General features: G+C 49.6%; 1 protein-coding gene across 1 annotated transcript in view; it reads right to left on the bottom strand.

Annotated features, from left to right (window-relative positions):
- Positions 1-14,747, bottom strand: part of LOC100607258 — a 153,954-nt gene that overhangs the window by 47,748 nt on the left and 91,459 nt on the right. Inside the window, 6 exon segments of the mRNA XM_030797618.1 lie at positions 781-858; positions 1,460-1,621; positions 1,704-1,939; positions 2,723-3,031; positions 8,666-8,859; positions 13,167-13,384. Of these exon segments, the coding sequence (XP_030653478.1) occupies positions 781-858; positions 1,460-1,621; positions 1,704-1,939; positions 2,723-3,031; positions 8,666-8,859; positions 13,167-13,384 (1,197 nt within the window).

Genomic DNA, 14,747 nt, shown 5'->3' with positions numbered 1-14,747 from the left:
TGAGCAAGACTCCATCTCAGAAACGGACGGGATGGAACGGAATGGAACGGAAAGGAAAGGGAACGAAAGGAAACGAAAAAAGGAAAGGAAAGGAAAAGAAACAGCAGCAACAGCGGCAGCATCTGCGATCACTGCCTGAGCATGCAGCAGGCGGCGAGGCCCCTCACTGTTTTATGTCACCTGTTTTATGAGGCAAGAACTGCTACTCCATGGGTCAAAAATGTTGACTGAGCACCTACGACATGCCAAGCCCCATCTTAAACCTGGGGATACTGCAATGCACAAAATAGAAATGCCTGAGCCCATGACACTTGGGTGGCAGTGGTGGGAGACAGACAGGACAAGGAGAAAGGCATTGTGCTTCCTGCCTGCACCCTCAGCAGAGAGAGCTTGATGCCACCTGAGCTGAGCTGCACCCCAGCCCTGAGCTCCATGGTCCACTTGTCTCATGATGCCAGGACATGCCCACAGCCACCCCAGATGCCCATGATAGAGGTGGGCTTGCAACCCTTGGGTCCCAGTTGGTGTTTACCTGTGTTTGCAGATGGGACTACTCAATGACCATCAGGTTGAGCTGATGCCCCTGGGAACTGGGAGTCCAGGTGCATGTCACCAGGGATGTGGGGGGTCTTGAAGGAGGGGGACCATGTGAGTATCTCCTGGCAGCGACCTCAGCCCCGGGCCACACCACAGGCAGCCCCTGTGATCAGGCTGCGCCAGCCCCCCTGGAGGGGTCCATTATGTACCACAACCATCCAGCCCAGGACAGAGACCCCGTACCTCGAGAGGCTGCCCAGCGATGTCCCCTCGGCACCGTCCTAACAGCTGGGTGGGCGAGGCGTCTCCACTGCAGTTGACCTACAGAGACCAGTGGGTGGGAAGCGGCTGGCTGCTTCCCTGACCCCAGAGTGGACTGTCATGGGTGTCAAGATCCCACTTGACTCCACCGCCCTTTGGGGAAGCCACCGTGGGCAAATAACCCCAAACAGAGGTTTGCACAGAGACTTGAGGGCGAAGCCACAGCATCATCATCAAATGAAGGTAAATGGAGCTCCCAGCATGCAGGGCCTCCACGCCAGGTACGGTCCTAACTGAACCACAGAGTAACCATGGGAGGAGGTGGCAGATGCGGAAACTGGGTCACGCAAGTCAGGGAAAGAGGAAGCATCTTGCGTGTGGTCACACAGTCAGCGATGGTGCAGCCTGGCTTCAGGCCAGGAGCCCTGCTCACATTCCCTCTCCCACCATGGACGGTTTAGCCACCCTCAGGGACAGGCACCGAGGTGGTTTCCTGCTTTTCAGTTCTGAGAACAATGAAGACAGCTGCGGGTGTGGGGCTTCTCCAGGGCAGGGGCCCCAGGGAGGAACTGAGGGACCAGGGCCTCCACCGTCTTCATTCTACCAGGAAGGGCCTGGTGCAGGCTGCAGCCTGGCCCACGCGGGCACCCAACCCACTCACCTCCAGCCGGGAGGGCAGGGTGCCCTGCAGTCCCGACAGGCCGTGGTGCAGCCCCAGCACCAGCCCCTGGCGGCCACCCTCTGCCTTCCTCTCCAGGGCTGCACGGAGCTGCTCGCCATCCAAGATCACCGTCAGCCCGGCCGCCAGACTGCGTCCCACACTCTGGGCAGAAGCAAAGCTGTTGGGGGTCCCTGGGACCCACTGTCCCCCGAGAGGGCCCGGGTGCAGCCTCCTCCTCACTCACCTGGAAGTGCCCGTGGCCGTCTAAGGAGAAGGGGAGGCCCCAGTGCTTGAGGCTGGGCATGGTGTGGGTGTGGCGGAGGCTGGCATGGAGCTGGAGGCCCAGGGACTCGGGGGTCAAGTCCTCCAGGCCAAAGGCAGCATCTAGCTGGCCCCCCGTGTTCTGCAGCGTCAGCCGTGCTGAGCAGTTGGAAGCCACGTGGGTGAGAGACAGGTGCATCCCTGCCTCAGAGGGGAGTCCTGGGGGAAGAGGCCAGTGGGCAGGAGTGGGTAGAGCCCCACAGACCACTCAGCCCAGTCCACCGCATTTAGTCAGGATGGGAACATGACGGGGGCCTGGCCAGCACACCTACTCTCTAGAGGATCCCCTGAGCCCCACAGCTCCAGGTCCTACTGCCCCCAATATACCAGGTTAAACCATCTGAAACTGTCTATATTTCACAGAAATGGCGATTTCATCTGGTCCAACCTCACAGCACAATTGCCACACGCAGCCGGTTTTAAGACCCATGTCCCCTTAGGATTTCCAGCTCCCTGAGGAAAGGGCCCAAATCTCAGAGGGAAACGGGTCTGATCATGTGTCCTCCCCTCGCGGCTGCACCTGGAGCCCCTCCAGGCCTGGAAGGAACATCTGAGAAGCTCGAGCAGGGGCTGTTTGGATTATTTCATAGTTGCGGTCCCAGAGGGCATCCTTGGGGTCCTGGCTAGGCCAGGTATCCACGCTGCACGAGCTGTCCCAGGGAATGGGGGGTGGGAGGCCTGGAGGGGACTGGTGGCAGGGGCTGTCACCATCTGATTTGAATCATGTCAATATGGTAACAACTGGTGCCCTGAAGCTGCATGTTCTGGCTGAATCACGGCCCAGGGAAGGAGATGGAGGTGTGCCGGGGAAGCCAGCAGTGGAAAGAAATGAAGCTGGTATGTGAATTTGGGGGTTAGAGGCTCGTTTATCCCCCCTCCCTTGGCTCCAGGACTTAAAAGTCTTGGAGGAAGAAGCTGTTCTGCCTGGACCACTCATCCTACCTGCATCACTCAGCGTGCTGATATTGTGTGTCAGGCCACCCACAAGCTGGCCATGCCCGGGGCCCCAGGAGCAGGAGCCACCCAGAGCCAGGTTGGCTGCATGGGCCCGGATGCTGGCCTGGGCGCTCAGGTTCCCCGTCTGGACCTGCAGCCAGCCCTTCAGCTGGAGCTCTCCAGGCAAGGCCTCGCTGCTGTTCTGGGCAAGGACACAGGTCACGCTGCGCACGCTGGTGCCGTTCCCTGCCTTCTCATGCTTGTCCCGCAGGAGGAAGCCCAGCACAGCTGAGTCAGCGGTGACCCTGATGGTGCCTGCAGAGGATGGTGGAGAAGAACAGAGCAGGGGCGGCTCAGGGAAATGAGCTGCTTTGGAGAGGAGGGAAAAGAATTTGGGGGTAGGAAGTTGCTAGATTCATGATGTCACACTTGTAACTCATGTCAGAAATGGCACGTTTGTGAAATCCATCAAAGTACACCAGCTCCCTCCCAGGACACTCTGGAAATCGAGTGAGTTAATTCGCAAAATAGTTCAGAAAATCTGAAGAGCTCTACATCTATAGAGCTCTATACGTTTTCCAAAAAACTCCCACAAAGAACGCTCCAGACGTCTTTGCTGGTAAAGTCAATCAGACGTTTAGGGAACATCACCACTAATCTCATACAAACTCATTCAGGAAAGAGAAGAGAAGAGAATACTCGACTTGGTTTATGAAATTGGCATAAACCTCACACCAAACCTGACAAGAGCTTTGCAAAAAAGGAAAATTACAGTCCAGTAGTGCTATGAACACAGACACCAACTTTCTTAACAAAGTATTAGGAAACCAAATTCAATTACATATAGAAGCAAAGAAAAATACATATGAAAAAGTGCAGGGAATCCCACTAAAGCAAGGTTGGTTTCACACTGAAGACCAATTTAATTCACTCTATTAACAAAATTAAAGTGAACAACCATATGAATATGTACTAGAATCAGAAAAGGCATTTGACTACATTCAACACCCACTCTTAAGAATAAAAACTGGCCAGGCGCGGTGGCTCATGCCTGTAATCCCAGCACTTTGGGAGGCTGAGGCAGGCAGATCACTTGAGGTCAGGAGTTCAAGACTAGCCTGCCAACATGGTGAAACCCTGTCTCTACTAAGAATATAAAAATTAGCCAGTTATGGTGGTGTGGTGATGTGGTGGCGCATGCCTGTAATCCCAGCTACTTGGGAGGCTAAAGTAGGAGAATCACTTGAAACTGGGAGGCGGAGGTTGCAGGTTGCAGGTTGCAGTGAGCAGAGACTGCACCACTGCACTCCAGTCTGGGAGACAGGGCAAGACTCTGTCTCTAAAAAACAAAAAAAAAACTCTGCAAAACCAATAGCAAACATTAAAATTATTTGTGCAAATTTTGAACATTTTCTTTGTAAGATTGAGAACAAGGTAAGAATTTTTGCTCTTAGCATATTTATTCAATATTATATACTGTATTTCTTAGCTATTGCAATAAGAAAAAAAAAAAACCTACAAGGCATAAAAATATCAGGCCAGGCTGGGTGCAGGGGCTCATACCTGTAATCCCAGCACTTTGGGAAGTTGAGGTAGGAGGATTGTTTAAGCTCAGGCATTCCAGACCAGCCTGGGCAACAAAGGGAAACCCTGCCTCTAAAAAAAAATTATCTGGGCATGGTGGCATGTACTTGCAGTCCCAGCTACTTGGGAGGCTGAGGCAGGAGGATGCTTGAGCCATGATCATCCCACTGCATTTCAGTCTGGGCAACAGAACAAGACCCCATCTCAAAAAAAAAAAAAAAAAAAAAAGCATAAAAATCAAAATGGAAGAAAATATTCTATTGTAGAATATATAAAGAGTATCTACAACTCAATAAAAGACAAACAATAAATGGGCAAAAAAAAAATCTCAAAGGAAGCTACATGAACAAATAACACACATGAAGAAGTGTTTCGCCAGGAGCGGTGGCTCACACCTGTAATCCTAGCACTTTGGGAGGCCTAGGTGGGTGGGTCACCTGAGGTCAGGAGTTCAAGACCCAGCCTGACCAACATGGAGAAACCCTGTCTCTACTAACAAAACAAAAACAATTAGCCAGACATGGTGGTGCAGGCCTATAATCCCAGCTACTCGGGAGGCTGAGGCACGAGAATTGCAGAGGTTGCGGTGAGCTGAGATGACACCATTGCACTCCAGCCTGGGCAACAAGAGCGAAACTCCATCTCAAAAAAAAAAAAAAAAAAGTGCTAAACATGATTCATCAACAGGGAAATGCAAATTAAAGCCACAAGGAGAAACCACTAGACGCTAATTTGATTATTTTTTTGAGACAGGGTCTCATTCTGTTGCCCAGGTTGGAATGCAGTGGCACAATCACGGCTCACTGCAATGTCCACTTCCTAGGCTCAAGCGATCCTCCCACCCAGCCTCCATGTAGCTGGGACATAAGCATGCACCACCATGCCCAGCGAATTTTAAAAAAATTTTTGTGGTGACAGAGTCTCCCGATGTTGCCCAGGCTGTTCTGAAACTCCCAGCCTCAAGCAATCTGCCCTCCTCCGCCTCCCAAAGTGCTGGGATTATAGGTGTGAGCCACTACTCCCAGCTGAGACCTGCACATTTCATCATATGTAAACTTTACACCACCAGAGGAAGGAAGTAAGGGAGGGAGACTAAGAGCAGGGAGAATTATAAGCAAATTTTGAGCTTTAGTTCATGATGTGAGTGATAATCCGTTTGGGTGTAAGGTGTTCTGATGTCTACAACTCACTCTGAAAAAGCATCAAAAATAACATAGATGGATGTGTTACAGGAAAGGGGTCCGGATCCAGACCTCAAGAGAGGCTTCTTGGATGTCCCACAAGAAAGAATTCAGGCCAAGTCCATGGTGCAAAGCAAAAGCAAGTTTATTCAGAAAGGAAAGGAATAAAGAAAGCCTACTTCAGACAGAGCAGCCCCAAGGGCTGCTGGTTGCCCATTATTATGGTTATTTCTTGATTATATGCTAAATTAAGGGTAGATTATTCATGCCTCCCCTTTGTGTTTATTTTTTGAGACTGAGTTTCGCTGTTGTTGTCCAGGCTGGAGTGCGGTGGCGTAATCTCCTCTCACTGCAACCTCCACCTTCCAGGTTCAAGCGATTCTCCTGCTTCAGCTTCCTGAGTAGCTGGGATTACAGGCGAGAGCCACCATGACTGGCTAATTTTTTTTTTGTATTTTTAGTAGAGACGGGGTTGCACCATGTTGGCCAGGCTAGTCTTGAACTCCTGTCCTCAGGTGATCCACCCGCCTCAACCTCCCAAAGTGCTGAGATTACAGGCATGAGCCACCGCACCCGGCCCATCCTCCCCGCTTTTAGACCATATGGCGTAACTTCCTGATGTTGCCATGGCATTTGTAAATGATCATGGCGCTGGTGGGAATGTAGTAATGAGAACGAACAGAGGACGCTGTCATCACCAGCTTGGTTTTGGTGGGATGTCACCATGTTGGTTTTGGTGGGATGTCACCATCTCGATTTTGGTGGGATTCAGCCGGCTTCTTTACTGTTTTATCAGGAAGGTCTTTATATGACCCATATCTTGTGCCAACCTCCTATCTCATCCTGTAACTAAGAGTGCCTTAACCTCCTGGGAATGCAGCCCAGTAGGTCTCAGCCTCATTTTACCCAGCTCCTATTCAAGATGGGGTTGCTCTGGTTTACACACCTCTGACAGATGGACAGTGGATACGGGATAAAGAAAATAACACAAAATGCCAACAATTATAACATTTAGGTGGGGGGCATGTGGATATTCACGTACAATTCAACTTTTCTATACGCTTGTAATGTTGTATGGGAAATGGGGAGGGGAGGGGGAGGAGCTGTCTTGTAGGGACTCCCACGGGGCAAATCTAGGAAAATCGGGCACTGAAATAATAATGATCATGACAGATTACTGAATAAAGTAAGAATCCATGAGTCCCTACTGAGGTTAAGAAAGGAAGGAAAGAAGGAGGGTGGTATGGTTTGGACCTGTGTCCCCAACAACTCTCATGTTAAATTGTAATCCCCAACGTCAGGGGTGGGGCCTGGTGGGAGGTGACTGGATGACCTGGGAGCGGATTTCTCCTGAACTATTTAGCAGCATCCCCTTGTACTGTCAGATCTGGTTGTCTAAACGTGTGTAGCAGCTCCCCCCTCTTTCTCTTAATCCTGCTCTGGCCCTGTGACATGCTAGCAGAGAAGAAGATGCACCATGCTTCCAGTACAGCCTGCAGAACTATGAGCCAAAGTCTTTATAAATTACCCAGTCTCAGGATGTGATAGCATTGCAAGGACAGACTAATACAGAATGGAAGGGAAGGTCAAAGGGAGTAAGCAGGGAAAGCATTCTGCCCTAAGCAATAAATTAATTTTTGAGACAGATTCTCACTCTATCACCCAGGATGGAGTGCAGTGGTGCGATCTTGGCTCACTGCAACCTCTGCCTCCCGTGTTCGAGTGATTCTCGTGCCTCAGCCTCCTGAGTAGCTGGGACTACAGGCGTGCACCGCCACCCCTGGCTAATTTTTGCATTTTTAGTAGCGACAGGGTTTCACCACGTTAGCCAGGCTGGTCTTAAACTTCTGGCCTCAAGTGATCTGCCCGCCTCAGCCTCCCAAAGTGCTGGGATTACAGGTGTGAGCCACCATGCCTGGCCTATAAGCAATAAATTAAACAAAAAAAAAAGAATTAGAAAAATCCCCATTTGGCAATCATCATAATGGTAACAGACTCAGACAAACATCATCAGTGGATGCTAAAACTAGGAGGGTCACAATTCGATGAGAACATAGAATACTTACATGACTTCCAAGTATCTCACCCCAATTATTTATTAATTACAAAGGAAATAACTAAAAACTTTACAGCTAAGAAACCTGGCAACCCCACCTTAATCAAGAGATCAAAGCTAATGTCACCAACGTTGGACAAACGGACGGAAGGTGCCACCTGACAGGAGGATGCCCCATTTCTGTGGTGTCCTACCAACAGGCTTTCTTGAATGCAGGCATCAGGAAGTGTCACTCAAACTCAGACGGAGGGCTGTTTTACAACGTGACTACCCTGTACCCTTCAAAATGTAAGTATCAGCCAGGCGCAGTGGCTCACACCCGTAATCCCAGCACTTTGGGAGCGGAGGCAGATCGATCACTTGAGGCCAGGAGTTCGAGACCAGCCTGGTCAACATGGTGAAACCCCATCTCTATTAAAAATACAAAAAAAACTAGCCAGGTGTGATGCTGTGTTCCTGTAATCCCAGCTACTCGGGAGGCTGAGGCAGCAGAATCGCCTGAACCCGGGAGGCGGAGGTTGCAGTGAGCTGAGATTGCTCCATTGCACTCCAGCCTGGGGGACAAGAGCAAAACTCAGTCTCAAAAAAGAAAACGAGAAAAAAGAATTATCATGTCTGCAATCTAGGAAAACACAATTCAGGAATAAAATGTTAAATATATACACATATAGAGAGAATATGAATATGAGAATGATAAAGGAAATGTAAAATGTTAGTAACTGATTGATCTGGGCAAAGGGCCTGTGGGATTCTTTGCACTGTTCTTGCAACTTTTCTACAAGTCTAGTGTGATGTCAAAATAAAAGGTATTCCAAAAAATATGCCTGGGAAACCCTGCACCCAACTCTTCCTCCTGGAGATACACAATGTCCATCAGCATGTTAAAGGCTCTGACAAGTCCTGCATAAGGAACCCTATTCAGTTTTTAGTGAGCAGAGTTTCTTTGTCAGAATGCATGTTCATTTCTCACAAAGGGGAATAATCCATACCCCTTTATCCAAACCTGTGGATATGCCAGCATGAGATGCTGGAGCTGGAGCATCACTGGACTTGGGTGGAACTGAATCTACCTTGCAGTTCCATAGAAAGTACTTGCCGCTGCCCTCATGGTGTTCCTCAGGCCCTCACCTTCTTGAAGCGTCTCCTTCTGCTTCAGCCTTCCTGTGACTGTCAGGAGATGGGGCATCACTGCCCAGCCAGCCACCGTGTGCCGGGTCTGGCTCTGGAAGGTCAGGATCCGGCCTCCCCTCCATTCCTCAGATGCCTGGAGAAGGAGCTGTGCTGTGTTCTGGTCCAGCAGTGCCTTGGAAAACAGCCAAATCCTAGGCAGTGAAGTAAGGGGGTGAAGATCATGAGCTTTGTAGTCAGGCAAATCGTGTTCCAACCCCAATGCTGCTGCCCACTAACAGGATGACCTGGGAAAAGGACGCAACCTCTCTCAGCATCAGTTTCTCCTTCTGCAAAGTGGGAAATAAAGCAGACATACGGATATTGAGTTTTTTTTTTTTTCTAGGAGACAGAGTGACTCTGTCACCCAGGCTGGAGTACAGTGGCACGATCTCGGCTCACTGCAACCTGCACCTCCTGGGCTCAAGCGATTCTCCTGTCTCAGCCTCCCGAATAGCTGGGATTACAGGGACCCGCCACAACAGCTGGCTAAGTTTTGTATTTTTAGTAGAGATGGGGTTTCACCACGTTGCCCAGGCTGGTCTCGAACTCCTGACCTCAGGTGGTCTGCCTGCCTCGGCCTCCCAAAGTGCTGGGATTACAGGCATGAGCTGCTGTGCCTGGCCTTGAAATGATATTGATATTGATACTGACAGGTACTCACCCAGGTGTGAAACAGCGTTTGCATCTATGGGTGGCTCTTCCCACACTCTCCTGCAAGGTGACTTTGCCACTCCTGTATTAACATGTGAGATCTATGTCCTCTCCCTTTGAATCAGGGCTAGCCTTGTGACCTACATTTTGATCAATAGAATGTGGCAGAAGTGACACTGTAGAACTTTCAAGGTTGGGACCTAAGATCTGCAACTTTCACCTTCTCACGTGAATGCTGCCTCTTGGAACCCAGCCACCTGGTAAGAAGTCTGACCAGCCTGAGACTGCCATGATGTGAGGAAGCCCAAGCAGCCACTTGAAAAGAGAGAGGGGGGGCACATGGAAGAGCACCGAGGTGCCAGACATGCAAAGGAAGCCTTCCTGGACTTCCCAGTCCACCCCCGACCTCAGCCCACACACACATCTGGCTGGGAACTGACTCAGCTGAAGGCTGATGTCAGCCAAGAGTCCCAGAGAATGACCCCTGCCAAAGCCACACAAAGCAGAACTGCCTAAGCCTTGTGTAATTTCCTGACCCACAGAATCATGAGCAAACAAAATGGTTGTTCTTTAATCTCTATGTTTGGAGTAGCTTGTTATACAGCAACATCTAACCAACACACTCTGCCATGCACTGTGCACTTTAGACACGTTGACTCCTTACAAAAGCCCTTTGAGTTTTGAGAATATTGTGATCCCTAATATACAGATGAGGAAACAGGTAGAGAGAGAGTAATATGCCCAAAGCTCAAATAAGCAGTTAGCAGTACCTAAAGCATAGGGTTGTTTAGAATTAAATGAACTTTGGAATATAAGGTTCCTGCTCCAGGGTCATAATGAGTGATTGATAAATGTGACAGAAGGAACAGTCCCAAGAAGCTTGCTGTTAAACTTGCTGGAAAATTGGGGCAGAGGACACAGTTCCTATCATCACACTCATCATACAGTGAGTTCCTACATGACACCACTGGAGAGATTTCCCTTGAGCTTCACCACCAGGAACAAGATCAGCCATGCATTTCGTGGTGCACAGCTGTGGACTGTGTGTGTGTACTTCCTCAGGGTGGCTGCAAATACTACTACTTGTTAGTTTCTCTCTTTGCATTGGCTGCTAGGAAGCTCAGAGCCAAATCTTCAGCTGAGCTCTAAATAACACAGAGGAATTCATGGCATGAATTTTGTTTACTGAAACTACTTTGAGCAGCTCCCCATTTTTCCTATTTTTCCTTTCCCTTCACCCTAGCTTCCTCGTGTATCTTTTTAAAATCTAGAACAAGGGTTGGAAAACTACAGCTTGTGGGCCAAAGCTGGCCCACCACTTCTTTTTATAAAGTTTTATTGGAGCACAATCTTGCCCATTATTTATGAATTGTCTATAGCACTCTTATGCTACAGTGGCAGGGCTGAGTAGTTGCAACAGAGACCATATGGCCCACAAAGCTGAAAATATTTACCGTCTGGCCTTTTACTGAGAGTTTGCCAACTCCTGACCTAGAACAAGGTGCATTTTAATAATTTGCCTCAAATCCTTTTCAGACGGGATAAGGATGGGTAGTTGGAAAGGTGAAGGGACAGACAGCTGTGGTGGCAATTCTGAGGACAAGGTTATCTAGGACCATGCCCACAGCCCAGAGTCTCCTTAAATCCATGCCAAAGCTGGAACAAACATGGGATTGCAGAGGAAATATTTAGTGGAGACCCAATTTGTATCACAATGTGCAGTACTCAAAATACTAGCATAATACTGTGATGTACTAGGAAATATATATTTGGTCTCTGCCCCAATCCTTGACACAGAGCTCCTAATCCCTTAGGAACTAGGGAGTCTCTTTTGTTGATAGGAGCGTCTTTGGTTCTAATGAGGTGACTCTTGGGTTCCTGGACAGGAACTGGTTCACAGAAAGATCAAGCCATGATTAGAGATTGGAACTTTCAGCCCCACATCCCATCCTCTGAGAAGGGGAGAGGGGCTGGAGATTGAGTTAATAAGGGGTCATGCCTGCATGATGAAGGTACCATAGAAATCCCTGAACCACGGGGTTCGCAGAGAGCTTCTGGGCTGAACACACAGAGGGTGGTGGCCCAGAGAGGGCAGGGAAGCCCAGCACCCCTTGCCCCATACCTTGCCCTATGCGTCTCTTCCATCTGGCTGTTCTCAAATCGTATCCTCTATAATCAATGAATAAATATACGTAAAATGTTTCCCTGAGTTCTGTGAGCCATTTTTGCGAATGATCAGACGCAAGATGGGAGGAGGTTATGGGGACCTCCAAGTTACAGCCAGTTTGTCAGGAGGCAGGGGAAGGCTCAGAAGCAAAGGGAGGACAGGAAGAATCTATAGGAACCTGAGTGAGGGGGAGGATCCCCTCCTCCAGGAAGCCCTCCCGAGCCACTCCAGCTCTTAAGTGCTCACCAAGCACAGTCGGCAGCAGAACCTAGGTTCTTCTATTGTTATGAGAGCATTCATGGTATATAACACAAAGAATTATAATAGTCTATAAGTAATAACATATAATAACGTATAAAGGGTGGCTCATGCCTGTAGTCCTGGCACGTTGGGAGGCTAAGGCTGGAAAATTGCTTCAGGCCAGGAGTTCAAGACCAGCCTGGGCAACATAGCAAGACCCTGTTCCTACAAAAATAAAGTACAAAAATTAGCCAGGTGTGGTGGTGAGCCTATAGTTCCAGCTACTAGAGAGGCTGAGGGGAATGGTGTCTAAAGCTGGGGGCAGTCTTGCACACTTAACCTGTGGGGTCTGATGCTACCTCCAGGAATATGGAGTCAGAACTGAGTTAATTTATAGGACACCCAGTTAGTGTCCACCAGAGAATTGCTTGATGGGGAAAAAGACCCCCTGGTTCCTGGCCACAGAATTATCCTGTACTGAGCATTAAAAGGTTAGTAGCAGAGAAGAGTTTGGTTTTTCTGATTACATCTGTAGCAAAGATGGTAGCCAGCTACTGAGCGTGCTCACTGGCCCTGCCTTGGAACTCACATGCAGGGCTCAGTTCATCCTTAGGACAACCCTAAGAAGCAGGTGGAGAAACTGAGGCACAGAAGGGAGAGTGGTCCCAGAGGCAGCAGTGGCCCAATTGGGACTTGAACCCAAGTGATCACCCCTGGACCCTAGGCTCCTGAACACCCCACCATAGTGGACACATCAGTAGGTAAATATCTACTTAGACAGGAGACCAGACGGAGATGCATATTCCTTGGGATCACTAGTGATTTTTGTTTCATTCCTTTTTACATGATTATTATTATTACTGTTTTAGAGTCAGGCTCATTTCACTGTCACCCAGGCTGGACTGCAATGCTGCAATCATAGCGTGCTGCAGCCTCCAACTCCCAAGCTTAAGCAGTCCTCTCACCTCAACCTCCCAAATAGCTGGGACTACAGGTGCACCCCACCACATGTAGCTAATTTTTTAAAATTTTTTGTAGAGATGCGGTCTTGCAATGTTGCGCAAGCTGCTTTTGAACTCCTGAACTTGAACAATCCTCCTGCCTCGGCCTCCCAAAGCCCTGCGGGGTGACTCATGGTGCCCAGCCCTTTACACGTTATCCTTTAAGCCATCTACAACGAACGCTCTCATAACAATACAAAAAAGAAATAAAGCGTAAAAGTGAAAAACCAAATGCCACCCACTTTTCATGCCCTCAGTGACACCGATGGGGCTGACTTGGGTGTGGTCTCAGAGGGACAGAAGAGGGGCCTCTGAGCGAGGATTTCCCATGTCCCAGGACACCAGCCTTTTGGCCTCTGTGCTCTCCCTGCCTCCTTGCAGGCCACCTGGGGACCATTACCTTGCTGGGGTGATCTTTCCAGACAGCTGCAGCCGAACAGCCCTGGGGGCACTGAGGACAGCCTGGTGGAGAAGGACACTCACACCCCAGCCCCGGCTGCTCCTCCGAGTGTCCTGGCTGGCGTCCACCTCCAGCAGAAACAGCTCCCGGCCAGACATGTGCACAGATAGAGATCCGTTAAGGCTGCGCACTCCGTAGCGCCCGGCAGCTGCCTGCACCTGCAGGGAGGCAGGGGACGGACAGGAAGGGTCCATGGGATCCTGGGTGTGGGAGAGGGCTGCCTCCTTCTCCAGGAAGCCCTCCTGAGCCACTCCAACTTTGAGCACTCACCAATCATGGTAGACAGCACACAATTAGGAGGAGAAACCAGACAGATGGAGGAATGGAGGAGATAGCCTGCCCTGGTTCCAGCTCCTGGCCCAGGGGTACGGTCCCATCTTGTCCTTTCCACCACATGTGAAATGTACATGTACATTGTACAAATGGGGAAACTGAGGCACTGAAAGGGTCACATATGCCACCTGAGTCTGCCTAGCTCTAAAACTCGTGCTGGTGCCTGAAGGGGGCTGGTGGGGGAAGCAGAGGACATCTTTGCAACTCCTCCACAGAAAAGGAGGCCCCATAGAGTGCCCCGCAGAAACCAGAGGACCCAGAACTTCTGGGGTTCAAAGAGGATAGCATCTGGGTACCCAAGCGGTCAGGCTGGGGTGAACATGTACCCACCCCAACAAGGGTGCTGAAGGGAGAAGTGGGGAGGGGAGCAGTGGAGGGTGGGAGCAGAGAGGCCCAAGGCTCCACCAGCTCCCAAGGGACCTGAGCCTCTCCCTTTCCTGACCTGGGCCTCAGTTTCCCCATATGCAAAGCAGGTTTAGCCCCATGGTTCTCAATCCAGCCCGTGCACTATAATCACAGGAAAAGTTTTGTTTTTTTTTTTTTCTTTTCTTTTCTGAGACGGAGTCTCACTGTGTCACCCAGGCTGGAGTGCAGTGGCGCAATCTCGACTCACTGTAACCTCTGTCTGCCAGGTTCAAGCGATTCTCCTGCCTCAGCCTCCTGAGTAGCTGGGATTACAAGCACCTGCCACCACACCCAGCTAATTTTTTTTTTTTTTGTATTTTTAGTAGAGATGGGGTTTCACCATGTTTCCCAGGTTGGTCTCGAACTCCTGACCTCAGGTGATCTGTCTGCCTCGACCTCCCAAAGTGCTGGGATTACAGGAGTGAGCCACCATGGCTGGACTGGTTTTAAAAGAATGCCTGGTACCTCCATAGATGAACTGCTGAATAAAACATGATACACCCAGACAATGGAATATTATCTAGTGCTAATATAAAATGAGCTATATTAAGCTGAAAAAGACATGGAGGAAACTTAAATGTATATTACTAAGTGAAAGAAGCTCATCTGAAAAGGCTGCACACTGTATTCCAACTCTATGACATTCTGGAAAAAGGCAAACCCACAGACAGTAAGAAGATCAGTGGTTGCCAGGGGGTGGAGTGTAGGAGGAGGGATGAAAAGGTAGAACCCAGAGGATTTTTTAGGGCACGGAAACTGTTCTGAATGATGCTGTAATGGCAG

The sequence above is a fragment of the Nomascus leucogenys genome, chromosome 18 (genome assembly GCF_006542625.1).
Source record: "Nomascus leucogenys isolate Asia chromosome 18, Asia_NLE_v1, whole genome shotgun sequence".
In the NCBI taxonomy this organism is placed as follows: domain Eukaryota; kingdom Metazoa; phylum Chordata; class Mammalia; order Primates; family Hylobatidae; genus Nomascus; species Nomascus leucogenys.
Note: the sequence above shows the minus strand (reverse complement) of the source record. Positions and strands in the feature narration are given on the sequence as shown.